This window comes from Phocoena sinus, chromosome 2 (assembly GCF_008692025.1).
Source record: "Phocoena sinus isolate mPhoSin1 chromosome 2, mPhoSin1.pri, whole genome shotgun sequence".
NCBI classification, from domain to species: Eukaryota; Metazoa; Chordata; class Mammalia; order Artiodactyla; family Phocoenidae; genus Phocoena; species Phocoena sinus.
In genome coordinates this window covers 71538872-71554231 of record NC_045764.1, presented here as the reverse complement: position 1 = coordinate 71554231, position 15360 = coordinate 71538872, and the positions used below count along the sequence as shown (strand labels likewise).

Here is a 15360-nt window from a genome sequence, read left to right as displayed (position 1 = left end):
AAATGATTAAACGGAGGTCAGGATAATGACTACTTCTGGGGTTGGGGGAGGGTTGACTGGGATGAGGCACTCAGGAAGCTCTTAACAGGGCTGCCACGTAGGCTGCCCCCTGAACAACTCTAGGGGATGCCATTCACATAAACTCTGGCTTCTCAAGTACTAGAGTCCATTTCCTTACTGGAGTGGTGAGTACATAGGCATTCATATTTCTCTAAAAAAATAATATATTTATCCTCACAGAACAATACATACATTTTATTGATACATGGACTTCTGAATATATCACTAATTTTGCCAAGCTTTGGCAAACTGTTTCTATAACGGGCCAGATGGTCATGTTTTTAGGCTTTACAGCAAATAAGGTCTACGTCACAGCTACTCAGTTCTGCTGTTGTAGTGTAAAAGCGGCCACAGAGTATATAAATGAGTGGGTTCCAAACTTTATTTACAAAACCAGGTGGCTGGATTTAGCTTGGGGCCAAAGTTTACCAAATCCCAGATTACACAGTTAAATCTTTAAAAGAAAAAAATATAGCTGTGGTTTATCTAGGGGATTCTGAGTAGTGTTTGAAGCAAAGGATTCACTGGAGATATATAATAGGAAGGTCAGTAATGCAGCCTTCTGTAATGTATGTTTATTAAGTTATGACTGAAAATGTTTGAGGTAAACTTGACATTTTTATGATCTTGGGGCTTTGTCCTTTGTTATGTAAGATACTGAGAGAAAATTGCTCTTTGAACCTTGATTTCATTAGGGAACCATTTTTATCAGAATTATCCAGATTAATTCTTTTACTAATAATGGTAAACCCAACTACAGTAATACCATCCGTCATGAATTGATCATCAGATTATTAGACATGATGCCAGGCACATTATACATGTTATTTCTCTTCCTCACAACAGTCCTTCAATGTAGACTTTTTTTTTGGTCTCCATTTTGCAACTGAGAAAGGCTGACTCTTCTAAGGTCATATAGCTAATAAAGCTGAGATTTGAACCTGAGTTGTTCAGCTTCGAAGTTCATAGTCTTTTCTTCCTACAGTACACTGCCTCTATTAAAGACATCCTGTTTTAATGCTGCCCAAATCAATTTGGTTTTAGATTGTCTTCGCAGTTTTACTGACTTAGAAGAACTTGATGAGACAGAGTTATATATGTGCCACAAGTGCAAGAAGAAACAAAAGTCCACTAAAAAGTTTTGGATTCAGAAACTACCCAAGGTAAGTGTTGAGTTTCAAATTATAATGCAATTTTGAGGGAAAAAATGCTTATGATTGACTGGAAGACAAATTATTTTTCTAACTTTATACTTATATAATCTGTTCTGCATTGGTCTCTAAGGGTTTCAGTAAAACTAAATACACCCTTTAAGAATTCGTAAGTAAATATGTCCTAATCACTATTTACAATGTGTGGAGTTTTTTTTTCCCCACCACGCCACTAACAAGCACTTCTCTGACACCATGGGTGTCCTACAATTGAACTCAATTCTAACACTATCTACCCAGAGTTAGAATCAGATTCCACAGGGTGAGGGCTCAGTCCCACAAGATCACCCTCCCCATCAGACACCAATCACAAGTCCAGGTTGTTACTTTGTGCATTATGCTTCTCAACTACAAACTACAGGTTGAGGGTTCCTGTGACCCTTTCCCTGGATTTCAGACACCAGTCGCAAGTCCACATTGTTACCCCTCCTTGTGACCGACTAGTTATAAATCAGAGGTTCCCATGACCCCCTCCTTGGGTTCTATTAATTTGCTAGAGCAGCTCACAGAACGCAGGAAACCCGTTTGCTCACTAGATTACCAATTTATGACAAAGGATGTTAAAGGATACAAATCAACAACCAGATGAAGAGATACAAAGGGCAAAGTCCTGAACAAAGGAGCTTCTGTCCTCATGGAGTTTGGGGCCCAGCATGGTGGCACGTGGAAGAGCTCTGGTTCCCCAGCCTAGAAGCTCTCCAAACCCTGTGCTTTTGGGCTTCATTACACAGGCTGACTGATTAAATCACTGGCCACTGCTGATCATTCAAACTCCAGTCCCTCTCCCCTCTTGGGGGTCGGGGGGGGGGTGGGACTGAAAGCTCCAACTCTCTCATCTCTTGATTTTTTGGTTCTTTTGGCAACAAGCGCCCATACCTCACTAACATAAAAAGACACCTTCATGGCTCTCCTCACTTAGAAAATTTCAAGGCTTTTAGAAGCTCTGTGCCAGGAAAGGAGACAAAGACTAAAAACATACTGTTATAAATCACAGTACCACAATAAGGTATTCATGGAAGAAACTAATATCAAGAATCCAAAGAAAAGCTGGTAGGCCACCTAAAATATTATTTCAGAGACATTAGTACCAAGTAGCTAATTTTGATTGAAAGATAAATTGTTTATAATTTTTGTCTTTATCTCTCATCCAGGTGCTATGCTTACATTTGAAAAGATTTCATTGGACAGCCTATTTAAGAAACAAAGTTGATACATATGTAGAATTTCCCCTGAGAGGCCTAGACATGAAATGCTACTTACTAGAGGTAAGGTAATTACCTTTGTTAGCCTGGTAAAAAATGGCTCTTCGGTAAAATTAAGTCTTCCCAAAGAGAGGGTAGAGGTCACTGAGGTAGGGAGATGCCGATGTCATTGACCACTGCTCCTAACTCAGTCCTGGGATACCTTCTCCCTTGTTCTGTAGCCTGAGAACAGTGGCCCGGAGAACTGCCTCTATGACCTTGCTGCTGTGGTGGTGCACCATGGTTCCGGGTGAGTATGCCAGCAGGCTTCTCAGGGCTGGGAATACAGAGTGAAGACCCACAATTTTGTACCACTCCCAATAACTCGCCCCAGACTCCCTATACTAGATTCAGATTCATTAAAGTGGATGAAGTAGAACTTTCCTTCAGTCTTGGTGGGAAAGAATATTCCTGAGGACGTTGCAAAGCATGAAGAGAAGGCACATGAAACCAAAATGGAGAAGGTTTCATTTGAGCCCAGCATTCGGAACCAGTCTATTGTTCACAAAATCCTGAGTAGTTTTTGCTCCAAAGCTGCTGATTTCCTTGGCCAGTTGATATTTAAATGGGGGGAAATGGGGGATTATTTAGAATAACTTTACTTCATGTCATCTACTTTTTTTTTTTTTTTCATGTCATCTCCTTTAAAGGTGCATTTCTTATTTTGTTAAATGACATTCTCGATTACTTTTTCCCCCTGAAGGTCTGTATTGGGGTATATACCTTATTTCTGGTCCGCTTGAGAATGGCAGTTTTACCTTCAGACTTGGCAAACCGCAACCCATGTTGAAAATCCTTTTCCCTCTGAACTTTGTAGACATTGCTCCACTGACTTCACCATTCATAGTTAAAAGTGACAAGTCCACTACGTGTCTGATTCTCATTTGTTTGTTTTTTTCTTTGGACTTGAGAAATTACATCAGATGCATTTCTCTTTGGTAGTTGACAGGGGCACTCTTTAAGTCTGATGTCTTTAGCTCATGGAAAGGGTTTTTTCTGGCAGTTTTCTAGCAGTTTATGAAGGTCTCTATTCTACAGGCTTTCTCCTACCCAGGAGGACTGACTCTGGGGCTCCATGTGTGAGTGGGTGGGTCATGCTGAGAGAGAAAAGCCTTTGATGGCCAAAGTAGGAGGGAAAGTGCTTCCCTGGAGGCAGATTTCTGTCTTATGCTCAGGTTTCCTCTAAGACTTCCTGGTCCTCAGTTTTCCATGTTTCCATAGGCTTTGACCTCTGCTTGTTAGGTTGAGAGCTCCTTCACTGTTTGGTCTCTCTGTTAATCCAGTACCATGTAAACACTGCTTTGTGTGTCCTAAAAAAATCCTCAATTTCTGGTCAGTCCATGGCACTCTTCCCTGTTTTCCAGTGTCAATATACTCCTCGTCATTTCAATGAGTTTTGAGAAGATAAACACGTGAGCCCAAGCAACTATCTTAAACTACAAGCCTCTAGGATTTATTCTCTAATTACAGTACTTATTAAAATTTATTGTCTACCTGATAATTTATATGGCTGCATAGATTCTTTTGTGATTTCTGTAGTCTTTTTCTTTGATCATCTGACCTTTCCTTACAGGGTTGGTTCTGGACATTACACAGCATATGCAACTCACGAAGGCCGCTGGTTCCATTTCAATGACAGTACTGTAACACTGACTGATGAAGACACCGTCGTGAAGGCCAAGGCCTACATCCTTTTCTATGTGGAACGCCAGGCCAAAGCTGGGTCGGATAAACTTTAATACCTCCTCCAAATCATTATTCGTCAACTACACCGGACAAACATTTCCAATTTTCCATAAATACTTGATCCAAGATTTAATTTCATTATGCACTTTTCAGTTTCCTATTTTGGGTTTAGTTTTATTTTGTCAATGGTAGTGACTTATTGAACATGGGCACCAACTAATTTTTTTTTTTTAGTTCTACCAGAAAACCTCAGCAGATATTTTGATTTGCTGCTTTAGTTGTAATAATTCAGTTTTTATATGTAGTTTCAAGAACCTAGTTCTATTTGACTTTTTTATATTAATGTTCAGTTCTCACTTTGAGGCACATTTACATCAATGCATTGTTACTCTCACATGCTGAAAGGAAGATACGTTCCTGACCGTGAAGAGCAACGTAACCACCTGCTGCCTTCTCACAGCTGTAATGGAGATCAGGTTGGCTCAAAATCAGGGATCATGTGTGCACGTAATTTGTGGCCCACGAGATTTCAGTGACTGCTCAGTAATCATTCTCTTTGCTTGTAAAAGATAACTGAAAGGGCATCATTAAGTAGACCAGGTAACTGCTGCTCTTCGTATCTCTCAGAGCTGCTGTTTATCAGCACTAACTAAATTTGTTGGTTCAGTTGTAACTATATTGCAAATTCAAGAATTACCTTTTTTTTTTTTATTTTTTGGTTTTGGGGTATTTTCATGGACATAGGGGTACTGAAAACTCCCAGTCAGGCCAAATACACTTCAGTGTTTAAAAAATTCCATGACTCGGCTACGTGTTATCCAGGTGTTATTTATCCATTGCCATGAAACCATAGCTTCTGTTCGCCTTTTAGAGTCAGCACCTAATTCCCTGTTAGTTGTAGCACCGGGATTAACTGCATGTCCACTGTGGTCTTACTTCTTACTTGGTCACCTGAGGTTGAGATGTTACCCTCCAGAGTTGATTCTGACCATCACCTAAACGTCGGGTAATACTGTGGGGTCTGCTTCCACAGAAGGAAACTAAAGTCTTTACTAGTTTACATTTTAACAATTCTCATTGGCCTACCCTCATAGCAGAGCAATTGAAAATATTTTCACTTTGAATAAGTAGAGTTTCTATTCTCGAGGTTAGTAGTCTGTTTTAAAATTTTCAAGAAAAGGGCTTCCCTGGTCGCCCAGTGGTTGGGAGTCCGCCTGCCGATGCAGGGGACACGGGTTCGTGCCCCGGTCCGGGAAGATCCCACATGCCGTGGAGCGGCTGGGCCCGTGAGCCATGGCCGCTGAGCCTGCGCCTCCGGAGCCTGTGCTCCGCAACGGGAGACACCACAACAGTGGGAGGCTCGCATACCACAAAAAAAAAAAAAAAAAATAGGCACCAGCACTATTTAGATTTAACTCAAACTGAAATCTGGAACCAGAATCCCATCTAATGAAGGTAACTGTGCTTTCTGCAAGCACTCCAAGCCAGCCTGTGGATCTTGGGGTGCTGGTGGCATGATGTGCAAATCAATGAGAGAAAAGGAAGGAGCTCCAGCTAGGCCTGTGGGATAGGAGCAGGCACATTTTCATGTTCATTTCTTGTCCCGGTCATTATTTTCCTCCCTTCCCGATTCTCTACAAGTTGTTACAAGGGGCAGAATTTATTTCATGTTAAGCCAGCCAACCAGACTTTTTGCTATTCTTGTTTTTCTGTTAAAAGAAAAAAATAGTCCAGATAATTTCTTAAGTGTATGAATGTAAAAGAAAGTTGGGTGGCTCTCCTCCTAGGTTGGATATTTGCAGTTGCAGGAGCAGATGTGCTCTATTTCCACTTTAATATTAGCTGGGTAAATCCCACATTTTCTCAGAGCAGAACACATCTGCTATATACTTTAACTAGAAGCAAATTACAATTATGTCTAAACTTATACTGTCCAATACAGCAGTCACTGGCCACATATGGTTAGTTAAATGTTAATTTTAATTAAAAATAAATTAAAAATTCAGTTCTCCGGTCACACTGGCCACATTTCAAATGCTCAGCAGCCACACGTGGCACAGGACCGCCCAGGTCTGGGACAGTTCCACCGTGTGAACCCTCTCAGACAGCGCTGGTCTGCACTTTCACTCCGGAGAAAAAAGCTCTGCCATCGTGTTTAAGTCTTACAACTTAGAGCGCATAGAATTAAGAGGGAAACATGTATTTAAAACAGTTCACAATGTTAAATTACACAGGTCGAGCCATGTGAAATTCTATTTGACTGTTTCTGATCTACAAAAATGACAGTTTCACATAATTTGATCTACTATATCAGTGCATTAACACCACATGTCATTGAACTTGAAACGTGCGTCTCCTTTGATCTCGCTCCTATGAATCCAGGCTCTTTTGTTTAGAAGGTACACAGCTATAACCTCTAACATTTGCACTTAAATCATTAGTCTCTGGACAGGCAGCAGTTATAACTCCAGCAAGAAAGCCTCGGGCAGTGTTGATGGAGGAAAGTGGCCTTTATACCGCATGGAACTTAACAACAGACTAACTACTTTGTTGGGGAAAGTGGGCCTCACACAGGCAACGCTGTTGGCTTAGGAAATGAACACATCTCCGCTCTGAATTCTGTAGTGTTTTTATTTCTTGATTTTACTTCAGCAGACACATTTGAAGGGTATCATGAAGGTTCTTTGGAAAAGTGATTGGACCCATGTGAACTGTCCACTTGAACCCCAGTGATGTAAATGTGCCTATCTGTATTTTGAAAATTTTAACTGTGCAGCTTTATCACGCCTATTTCAAAAGCTGACTTTGTGCTCTTCGGGGCTCTTCCCTTGTGCCGTGTTGTCTCTAGCATGTTTGTGGCTTCTCGCTCAGAGAGCATTGCTGAGGCAGGGCCTCATGCCGAGTCACAGGGCTCCTCGGAAAAAGAAAACTTTCTCAGAAGTCCTCCCACACAGGTGGGTGACAGAAACAGTTTGTGGCAACACAAATCTCTCTCCATGGTGGAGAAACTTTTGCTTATCCACTGTATTCTACTCAGTGTCTAGTGATGACAAATGTAAGAGAATAAAACCAGTAAAGTATATGGGCCCTGGTTACGTGTTAAATGTGTATCTCACCTGTGGAACCTGCTCAGCAGCTTGGTTTCCGGGGTTGGGGACATACTTATTTCTTACAGCCAAACCTCTTCTTCATTGGTTTAGTGTATGTACGTAAGTCTATTTAGATATACTTATCCCACTTCCACCTCCATCGTCCCCTAAACTTTCTCACATCCCCTCTGTTGCTGAAGTGGCCTCTTCACACAGGCCCTGGAGAAGCTCCTGAGCAAAGTCCGTTCCTGCATCCAGGGCGTGGGTCCCAAGGGACGAGCGTATGGCCGCAGGAAGGTGCCCATAGCACAGGAAGGGGTGGGCGTGGGTGGCGTCATGCTGTGGTCCAAGGTCTGTGCATCACCTCACTGGGTGCAGTACCTTCCCCCTCAGGTCTGTGCAGGACCCCAGACTGCCCTCTGTGAGTGAGGCTGTGTGTGACATCATCATTTCCACTGAAACCTAGTCTGTATGATGCTGAGAGGATTACCTGTGCAAGTGGCTGATTTCATTTAAGTTGTAATCACATCCCTTTTCTGCTTCACCAACCTGAACTGTTTCATGGAAAGTATCATTAAAGATCTGGTCTCTTTCCTTTTGACTATTATTTCTGAACACCTTTCAGTGGAGCATAGTAAGTGATGATGTACTTAGCTCGAGCTACAGGCCGTTAGAGTCAGTCAACAGGTAGTAGTAGGTTTTTACAGACCCCTCGCCATCTGGGGCTGCTGGTGCACATGGGCCCAGACAGAGTGACCTGGAGGGGCAGGGGAGGGGGGTGGGGTGGGAGAGAGCCTCTAGTGCCTGCGTTCAGGTCCTGAGGGAGAGCTCGCCCGCAGTGAGTGACTTCGTCCTGTCTTTCCCTGTGACACTGATTTTATAAAAATGAGGTCCACTTGACTCCTTTGGAGCCAGACTCGACTCTGAGGAACTAGGTTTGGGGCTCCGAGCAAAGGATCGCCTTTTAAAGCCAAACAGGCAAACAAGTGCCATTGTTAAAAAATAAACTGCTTTGCACCCCTCTCTGCCCCCATGTCCCCTGCAAACAAGCAAAAAAATCAAGACCCACCCCGTGTCCACACCTATCGTTTTTCTGTGTTACTTATTTGCCTGTTTCTGTCAGTCTTCTGAAACTGAAGACAAAGGCGCCTACAGCCCAAATGGTTTTGCCTCCAGTTCCCATGTCACACGTCCCCTTTTGGCAGCTGTGCTGGTCAGAGGCCATAGCGGCTACTGCTGCAGCCACGGAGCTGAGCTCCACAGGGCGGAAAGGGAGGAGCTGCTGCCACAACCCCCAGGCCGCAAGCCAGATCCCTCCCTGCAGGCAGGCAGGCAGGCACAGGGACCCACCCTGCATTCTGGGGTGCTCCCTACAACCCCGCGGGACGAGCAGCGAGGAGGCCAGGCTCTGGACGTTCACCCTGCCCACCTTTTGCTGTTCGAGCAGAGCTGCGGGAGTGCAGCTTGTAAGCCACGAGGAACCACAATGACTCTCCCCTGTGGCCAGCACACTTAACACGGCTCTGCCTTTTAGGAAGGTGAAAGAACCCACTACTTCCAGGAATCAGCCCTCTAAAAAGTACTGGTTTGGAAAGGATTTGGGAGGGAAAGTGGGGATAATAAGGCTTTCTAGTAAATCCACCTCTGGTGAAGCAGTACCGTTTCAGTGGGTGAGTGTAGCTAGAGCCCAAAGAGGGACTCTGGCTGCCAGCTGTAATTTGAACAATTAAAATGATTAGCTTGAAATATGAGCAGTTCCTAGTTAACCTTTCCTTGAGAAACACATCTTCCTTTTGGCTGTTTATTGGTTCATGTTGTTTTTAAGGAAAGTCACCCCTTCCACTTTACCTCGGCAGTGGCGGGGTGCCTGAGGCACAGGGGACCACTGAGACCGGCTCCTCAGAGCCAGGGTGCTGGCTAGAATGCCTGCTTTCTCCTCTAGGCTGCATTCTGCTTTTACAGGCAAAGCTGCACCAGGTCTGATCGAGCCTTAGTTCCCGAAGAGGGTCCGCCACATGTGCCTCATCTGTGTTACTCCACGCAAGTGGAAACAAAGTATTCCCATTCCTTCCCATTCTAACTATGTGGGAAAAGGGACAAAGGTAACCACTGAGGTGGTGTTCCCTGGTCCAGCAGAGGAAAAATGGTTCATCTCACTACTGTAGCCCACAAACCAACCAACCAACCAGTACACAGAGCTAGGAGTTCACAGGAGGGGAAATGCAGTAGGGTCCGGTGAATGATTGGGAGTGAAGCAGTATTAGAAAATGGATCCATGGACTGAGAAATCTCAGTTACTTTAGGAAGGGAGAGCTTAATGGACAACCTCCAGGCAACCTGCCTAGCAGCTTAATTCCAGGATCTAAAAGCATCCCTCACAAGGAGGATGGTGTGTGGCAGGCTTAAAGGGCAAAAGAGTAAAATATTTCAACTTAAAATTGTTTCAAGCAGTTTTGTATTAAGAGCTACCTCATCCATCCTGACGTTTGGGGAAATACAGACTAGATACAGCGGGACACATATCTGGAAAAATGTAAAACCAAGTAAACTTAAGTTTAAAACGTGAGACACACAGAAGAACCTTGGAGAGAGAAGCTACTTAAGACAAATCTTTTATGGAAAAGCTCAGGGTAAAAATACAGCCAACTGGGAGACCAAAGAAATCCCTGCGCCTGGAGGAGGGCAGCAGGATTTGAAGGTAGCTCAGCCTCGAAACCATCACGACTGAACAAAGTGACAGAGGAAAGCGTCACCCATGACTTCTGCTTACACCTCTGAGCACAAAACCGTCACCCTTAGCTCTTCATAGACAGCACGCTTCTTCCTACTAGGAGGAGAGCAAAAGACTCATATTGATGTCCTGGGAAACAAAAACAGATCCTATTTACAACTGGAGTCCCTCCCAGTGAGTAGAGACTGCAAGCCCAGACAGAGGTGGTCCAGCCAGCACCACAAATGAAAATGCCAAAAGAGCTCTCCGCCTAACACCACGGTCAGCTAAAAGGAAAGAAATCCCTTTTAAGGAAGCTATTTAATTTCAATACGCTGCTTTTCTGCCAGGATTTTCAATTCCTCAGAACATAAGCCGAGCCACGGACTGCTGCACGTGTGTCTGGGTCTGGGCTTCCCCGCCTCTTCAGAGCAGCAGCACCAGTTGTTGGCCAAAAATAAACACCATTCCTCAACCATATATGTCCACCAGCCCAGAGCTGGGGAGGAGGAGCAGGAGGTAGGTCAGGACCCCGGGCTCCAGCCACACTCCGTGGCTGCTGTGCACCATGCACATCACCCAGCTCAACCGCGAGTGCCTGCTACACCTCTTCTCCTTTCTGGACAAGGACAGCAGGAAGAACCTTGCCAGGACCTGCTCCCAGCTCCAGGACGTGTTTGAGGACCCCGCACTGTGGCCCCTGCTGCACTTCCGTTCCCTCACAGAACTCAAGAAGGACAACTTCCTCCTGAGCCCGGCGCTCAGGAGCCTCTCCATCTGCTGGCACTCCAGCCGCGTGCACGTGTGCAGCATCGAGGACTGGCTCAAGAGCGCCCTCCAGAGGAGCATCTGCAGCCGGCACGAGAGCCTAGTCAGTGATTTCCTCCTCCAGGTGTGCGACAGGTAGGCCGCCTCTGAGCAGCGCTGGCATCCACAGCTCTGGGAGGCTTCCGGGGGTCAGGGAAGAGCAAATTACAAGAGCAAGACGGCTTTGCTTCGGGGAGCCTCAGACTAGGCCCAAGGCTTAGCCCCTCCAGGCCTGCCCACTGCGCAGTCCCCAGAAGATGGATAAAATCCTGGGGGAAACGGGCACCAATCCTCCTCTTAGCCTCACGGGTCTTGGAGCTGCTTCGGCAAAGAGGACAAACTTGGCTTCAGCTGTCCCTGTGTTTCAAGCGGCTGTCTTCCCTGGCAGCCGTTAAGTGCTGGGTAGGTCCAGCTGGGCCTTCATTTTCAAGGTCAGGCTCCAGGAAGAGGCTTCTAGATTCAGCAATCAGCTCACCCCTCCGATTTGCCCCTAGCAAGCAAACCCCAAGACCTGTGAAATGCGGCCGAGGAAGGAGAGTTAGCGTGCTCAGCTCTGGGTTAGCTGACCAAGTCAGGCTCCAGAAGTAGGGGTGGTGATAACGGTTTCCTTATTAGAAACTCACTAATCTTCACGGTACCTGAAGGAGTGTTTTAGCCTAAGTTTCAAATGAGCAAACCAGAACTCGTGACAGGTTGTGTGACTTGCCCCGGTCTAGGATTGCCAGATATTAGCAAATAAAAATTCAAAAGGCCCAGAGAAATTTGAATTTCAGATAGATGGAATACTTTTTTTGGTGCCTGTCCCAAATACATCCTGTATTTGACCTGTCAACCCCACAGAGTCTTAGCCATGGGTGAGACTCCCTTCACAGTCACAGCCTCCTGCCTAGAGCAGTCCATGCAAGAACAGACTCTCACTGAGACTTTACCAGTCCTGTCCTAGCCTTTGAGGAGAGACACCCCCTTGTTTACTAACAAACTACGTTCAGTCAGCTTGCTGCCACCCAAGTCTAACAGCTGCTATATTCTGGCAGCCCAACAAGGAATGGGAGGAAATAGTGTAGTGGCCTCGCCCCTCCCCCCCCCTTTTTTTTTTAAGGCAAGAGAAGAAAACAGAAGATGGACTTGGGGCTGGTCCCTGATGGGACTATGACATTTTGATGAGTTTAACAAGGCCCAGAAATCAGACTGGAGGGCGATATGTATGGGGTGAAAAGCTTGCCCCGGATCTGCTGCATTCTTGTTGTAGGGGAACCAGGTTTAATCCCTCAAACCAGCAAGGTGTGGACTGGACCTCCAAGGCCACTGTCTAGGTACAGCAAGGGTCCCCAGTGTCACCAAAAAAGCAAAGGGCTCGGGGCTGAGTCCCCCCAGTTCTGCTACTGTCCAACCATGTGAACCCAGCCCAAATATTTAAACACTTTCAACCTCATTTCTTTATCTGTAAAATGGGATAAACTACCTTATCTCACATGCTGAAAGGATTAAATGACACAGCAGCACTGGCACATAGTAGGTATCAATAAGTATGCACCAAATCTACATCTGGCAATCAGCTGGGGAGAGGGGTTGTGAGAGGAAAGCTGAGGATGGCTGGGCAGGGAAGGAGCTGGCTTTTTCTTTCTCTGGTTTCTTCCTGCATCAAGATTATTTTAAAGGTTCTTAGAGGAAGGGATCATTTAACAGCCCTGGGGCTTAAGCCCCTACCTAATCCTTACCACCATCCTGAAAGTAACAGTTTCTCTGCCTGACAGATGAGGAGGTGGCCCAGCAAGGTTCGGACATTTGTCCTGGGTCACACAGCAAATATGTCACAGGCAAGTCACTTGAGCTCCCTGAGCCAGTTTCCTCATTCATGAAATTGGGGGTGGAAGGTTGATATGAAGACTTAGGAAGTTGTGTGGACTTGGGAAGACAGGATGCACTTGGCGTGTGGATGTGGCCATGACCAGTCTTTTAGTTCCTCACCTCCTTGCTCAGGGACAAGGGAGCTGAGCTGGCCCAGGCAGGTGCAGTCAAGGGGCAACGGGGGAGGCTGATGGGGAGAGGGAAACCCCCTGTGGCCCGACTCCAGCTCCCTCTGGCTACAGGAAGCCAAGGCCTGCACCGCTGAGACAGGTCCTTCTGGACTGGAAGCAGTCTGATCCTGCCTGCTCCCAGGAAACATGGGTTATGATGGCCTACGGAAGGTCCTGTACAGGTTCCAGATACCCCAAATCTCGCTTAATCATCACAGCAGCCCCACTGGTAGGCATTATTCCCTCCCTGCTACCCACTCCCAACACACTCCCCCAGGTAAACTAAAGCTCAGCGAGTGACTTAATCAAGGTCATGGCGCAACTAAGCCAACTTTGCTCAAATCTTTCCCCCCAGCAGGTGCTGGTAAGGTTGGGGCAGAGAGCCCCGCCCCCACCCCACCCCCAAAGCTTTCTGGACAAGCTACCTGGATCCCTGATTGTACCCACCTCAGGCCTGGGTCTAGCTACCTCCAGATCCTGGCCTGTGACAGGCTGGCATCCCACTGGAGATACAGTAACTGCCTCAGTCAACTGAGCTGAAACCAGGGCTCTAGAACTCAGAGCGAATACTCAAGAGGCGTGCCCCGATGGCCTCACGGGTTGGAATGGGCCTGACTCTAAGCCACCCCACAGGAAACCCTTCCTCTCTGCACCGTCCTGCCAGGAGCATCAGGGCCTCAGCTTGAAGCTAGACTGGAGCGGTCACTCTGCACCGCTTTCCTCACCCCCACCCAAGGCAACGAGTCTGAAAGAACCAAAAAAACTATAGCCGACCCTCCTTGGAACCAGCATCGCCTATGTCCACAGCAGGGCCGGGGCTTGGGCTCCTGGGACTAAGAGCCCAGGCAGATTAAAGTAAGGTGGGGTGGAGTGTCAGAAAGAACAGGGGACATGGGACAGAAGCCCCGGTTCAGATCCCGGCGTGTCACCGCGGGCAAGTGCCCGAAACTCTCTGGGCCCGTTCCTCCTCTATAAAAAGCGGGAGGGCCTGCCCGGTCTCCCAGAGTTGGCACGGGGACCCAACCAGGGAGCTAAGGGGCGTGACCGGGGGCGGCCGCACGCTAGCACGCTAACCGCATCCTCTTCGGCCCCGGCCCGTGGTCACCGCGTTCTCTCCGCAGGTGCCCCAACCTGGCATCCGTCACGCTGTCGGGCTGCGGCCACGTCACCGACGACTGCCTGGCGCTTCTGCTGCGCTCCTGCCCGCGCCTGCGCGCGCTGCGCCTGGAGAACTGCGCGCGCGTCACCAACCGCACGCTGACGGCCGTGGCGGCGCACGGGCGGGCGCTGCAGACGCTGCACGTGGACTTCTGCCGCAACGTGAGCGCGGCCGGCCTGCGCCGCCTGCGCGCCGCGTGCCCGCGCCTGACTCTGCGCGCCGAACACAGCGCGGCCATGATCCCCGATCAGCTCCCGCGCGGCCTGCGTTCGCCCGGCGCTGCCCTCCGCAAGCAGCTTCTGCGCTAGGCCGGGCGGGCCGTGTCTGGGACACCGGCCCTGGGCCTCCGGGCGGGAGGAGTGGCCTGCATTGAACAACAGACCCTAGACAGCCGCCACATCCTCAGCCAAGACGGGGATACGAGCGCCTCCCGCACATTACGATTTTATACATTGGCTCAGTGCAAGATTTGATGGCCAGATGCTTGAAAAACACTCTGGTGTTCCTCACTAAACACCAGCACCCTTCCCTGTCTCCCCTAAGCACCCGGTTCTCCGCCTGGCGCTGCGCGGGAGCCCTTAGCCCATACTCCCTGGCTGAGGTTGCAGTTGGCGGCGGGGGGGTGGGGGGGTGGGGTGGGGGTGTCTAAATAACAGCCGTGGGGAGGCGTGGCCGCTCGGAGCTACCCGGGGGCGCGTCTCCGTGCTGCACCAGCGGGAGGAGGGGAGGCACCCCGGGCGCCGGGCGCTAGAGAGCCATCGAACGGGTTACCTAGAGGCTTTGCTCCGCGCCGCCCCCCTCGCCCCCCCCCCCCCCCCCCGCTCGCCCGGTAGCCTTTCATCTGGCAGATGCATTCCTAGCAGTGACTGCAAACGCGATTCTAGAAAATTCGCTTGTTGCTGTGATTCTTTCATAAACTGGATTGTTATCCTTATTTTATACCGTTCTCCCATCATAAAGGGAAACAATCATTGGAAAAACCCAAAGTAAAGATATAAAAGCAGCAGACCTGGTTAAATCCTTGGTCAACGAAGCCATTAAAAGGCAATGCAAAGTTAAATTTTTACCTGCTATATTTGCTGAACGTGGGCGCACGCCTGGAGTTCAACTTCAGGGCTTTAGTCACTGGTGCCCCACCTTTAGCCACCAAAGGAAGGGCTCTCAGCCATCCTGCAGCCTCCCAGTTCTAGGTACACGGGGAAAACTTTGGGTACGTGGGGAAAGGAGGGAGAACGGTGGAGTAATGGGTGATACTCACACTCTAGCTCCTCCCATCACCAGCTGAGATCAAGGCCCTTTAACCACCTGAGGCCAGGTGTTTCTTCTTTGTGAAAGGGGCTCTTGATGCCTACTCACTGGGCTGCACGCCACAGGCCTGC

General features: G+C 47.9%; 2 protein-coding genes across 5 annotated transcripts in view; both read left to right on the top strand.

Moving 5' to 3' along the window:
• The window catches only part of USP3 (ubiquitin specific peptidase 3), a 215956-nt gene extending 208075 nt beyond the window's left edge, over positions 1 to 7881 (top strand). For all 4 annotated transcript variants that reach the window (XM_032621502.1, XM_032621499.1, XM_032621501.1 and 1 more), the window contains 4 exons: positions 1105 to 1223; positions 2423 to 2536; positions 2695 to 2762; positions 4086 to 7881. In XM_032621502.1, the coding sequence (XP_032477393.1) occupies positions 1105 to 1223; positions 2423 to 2536; positions 2695 to 2762; positions 4086 to 4251 (467 nt within the window). In that variant the 3' untranslated portion in view covers positions 4252 to 7881. The remainder of the gene's footprint in view (positions 1 to 1104; positions 1224 to 2422; positions 2537 to 2694; positions 2763 to 4085) is intronic.
• Positions 7882 to 10326: 2445 nt separating this feature from the next.
• On the top strand, positions 10327 to 14552 carry FBXL22 (F-box and leucine rich repeat protein 22). The gene is made up of 2 exons (XM_032623476.1): positions 10327 to 10900; positions 13944 to 14552. Exons 1-2 carry the CDS (start codon positions 10566 to 10568, stop codon positions 14287 to 14289), a joined length of 681 nt encoding a protein of 226 aa, XP_032479367.1. The 5' UTR covers positions 10327 to 10565; the 3' UTR covers positions 14290 to 14552.
• Positions 14553 to 15360: the final 808 nt, after the last annotated feature.

What these genes read in the sequence shown, in the direction of transcription:
- FBXL22 (XM_032623476.1), top strand. Translation starts at nt 10,566, where the DNA reads ATGCACATCACCCAGCTCAACCGCGAGTGCCTGCTACACCTCTTCTCC. An exon ending in CTCCTCCAGGTGTGCGACAG is followed by an intron (nt 10,901 to 13,943) that starts GTAGGCCGCCTC and finishes TTCTCTCCGCAG; the next exon opens with GTGCCCCAACCTGGCATCCG.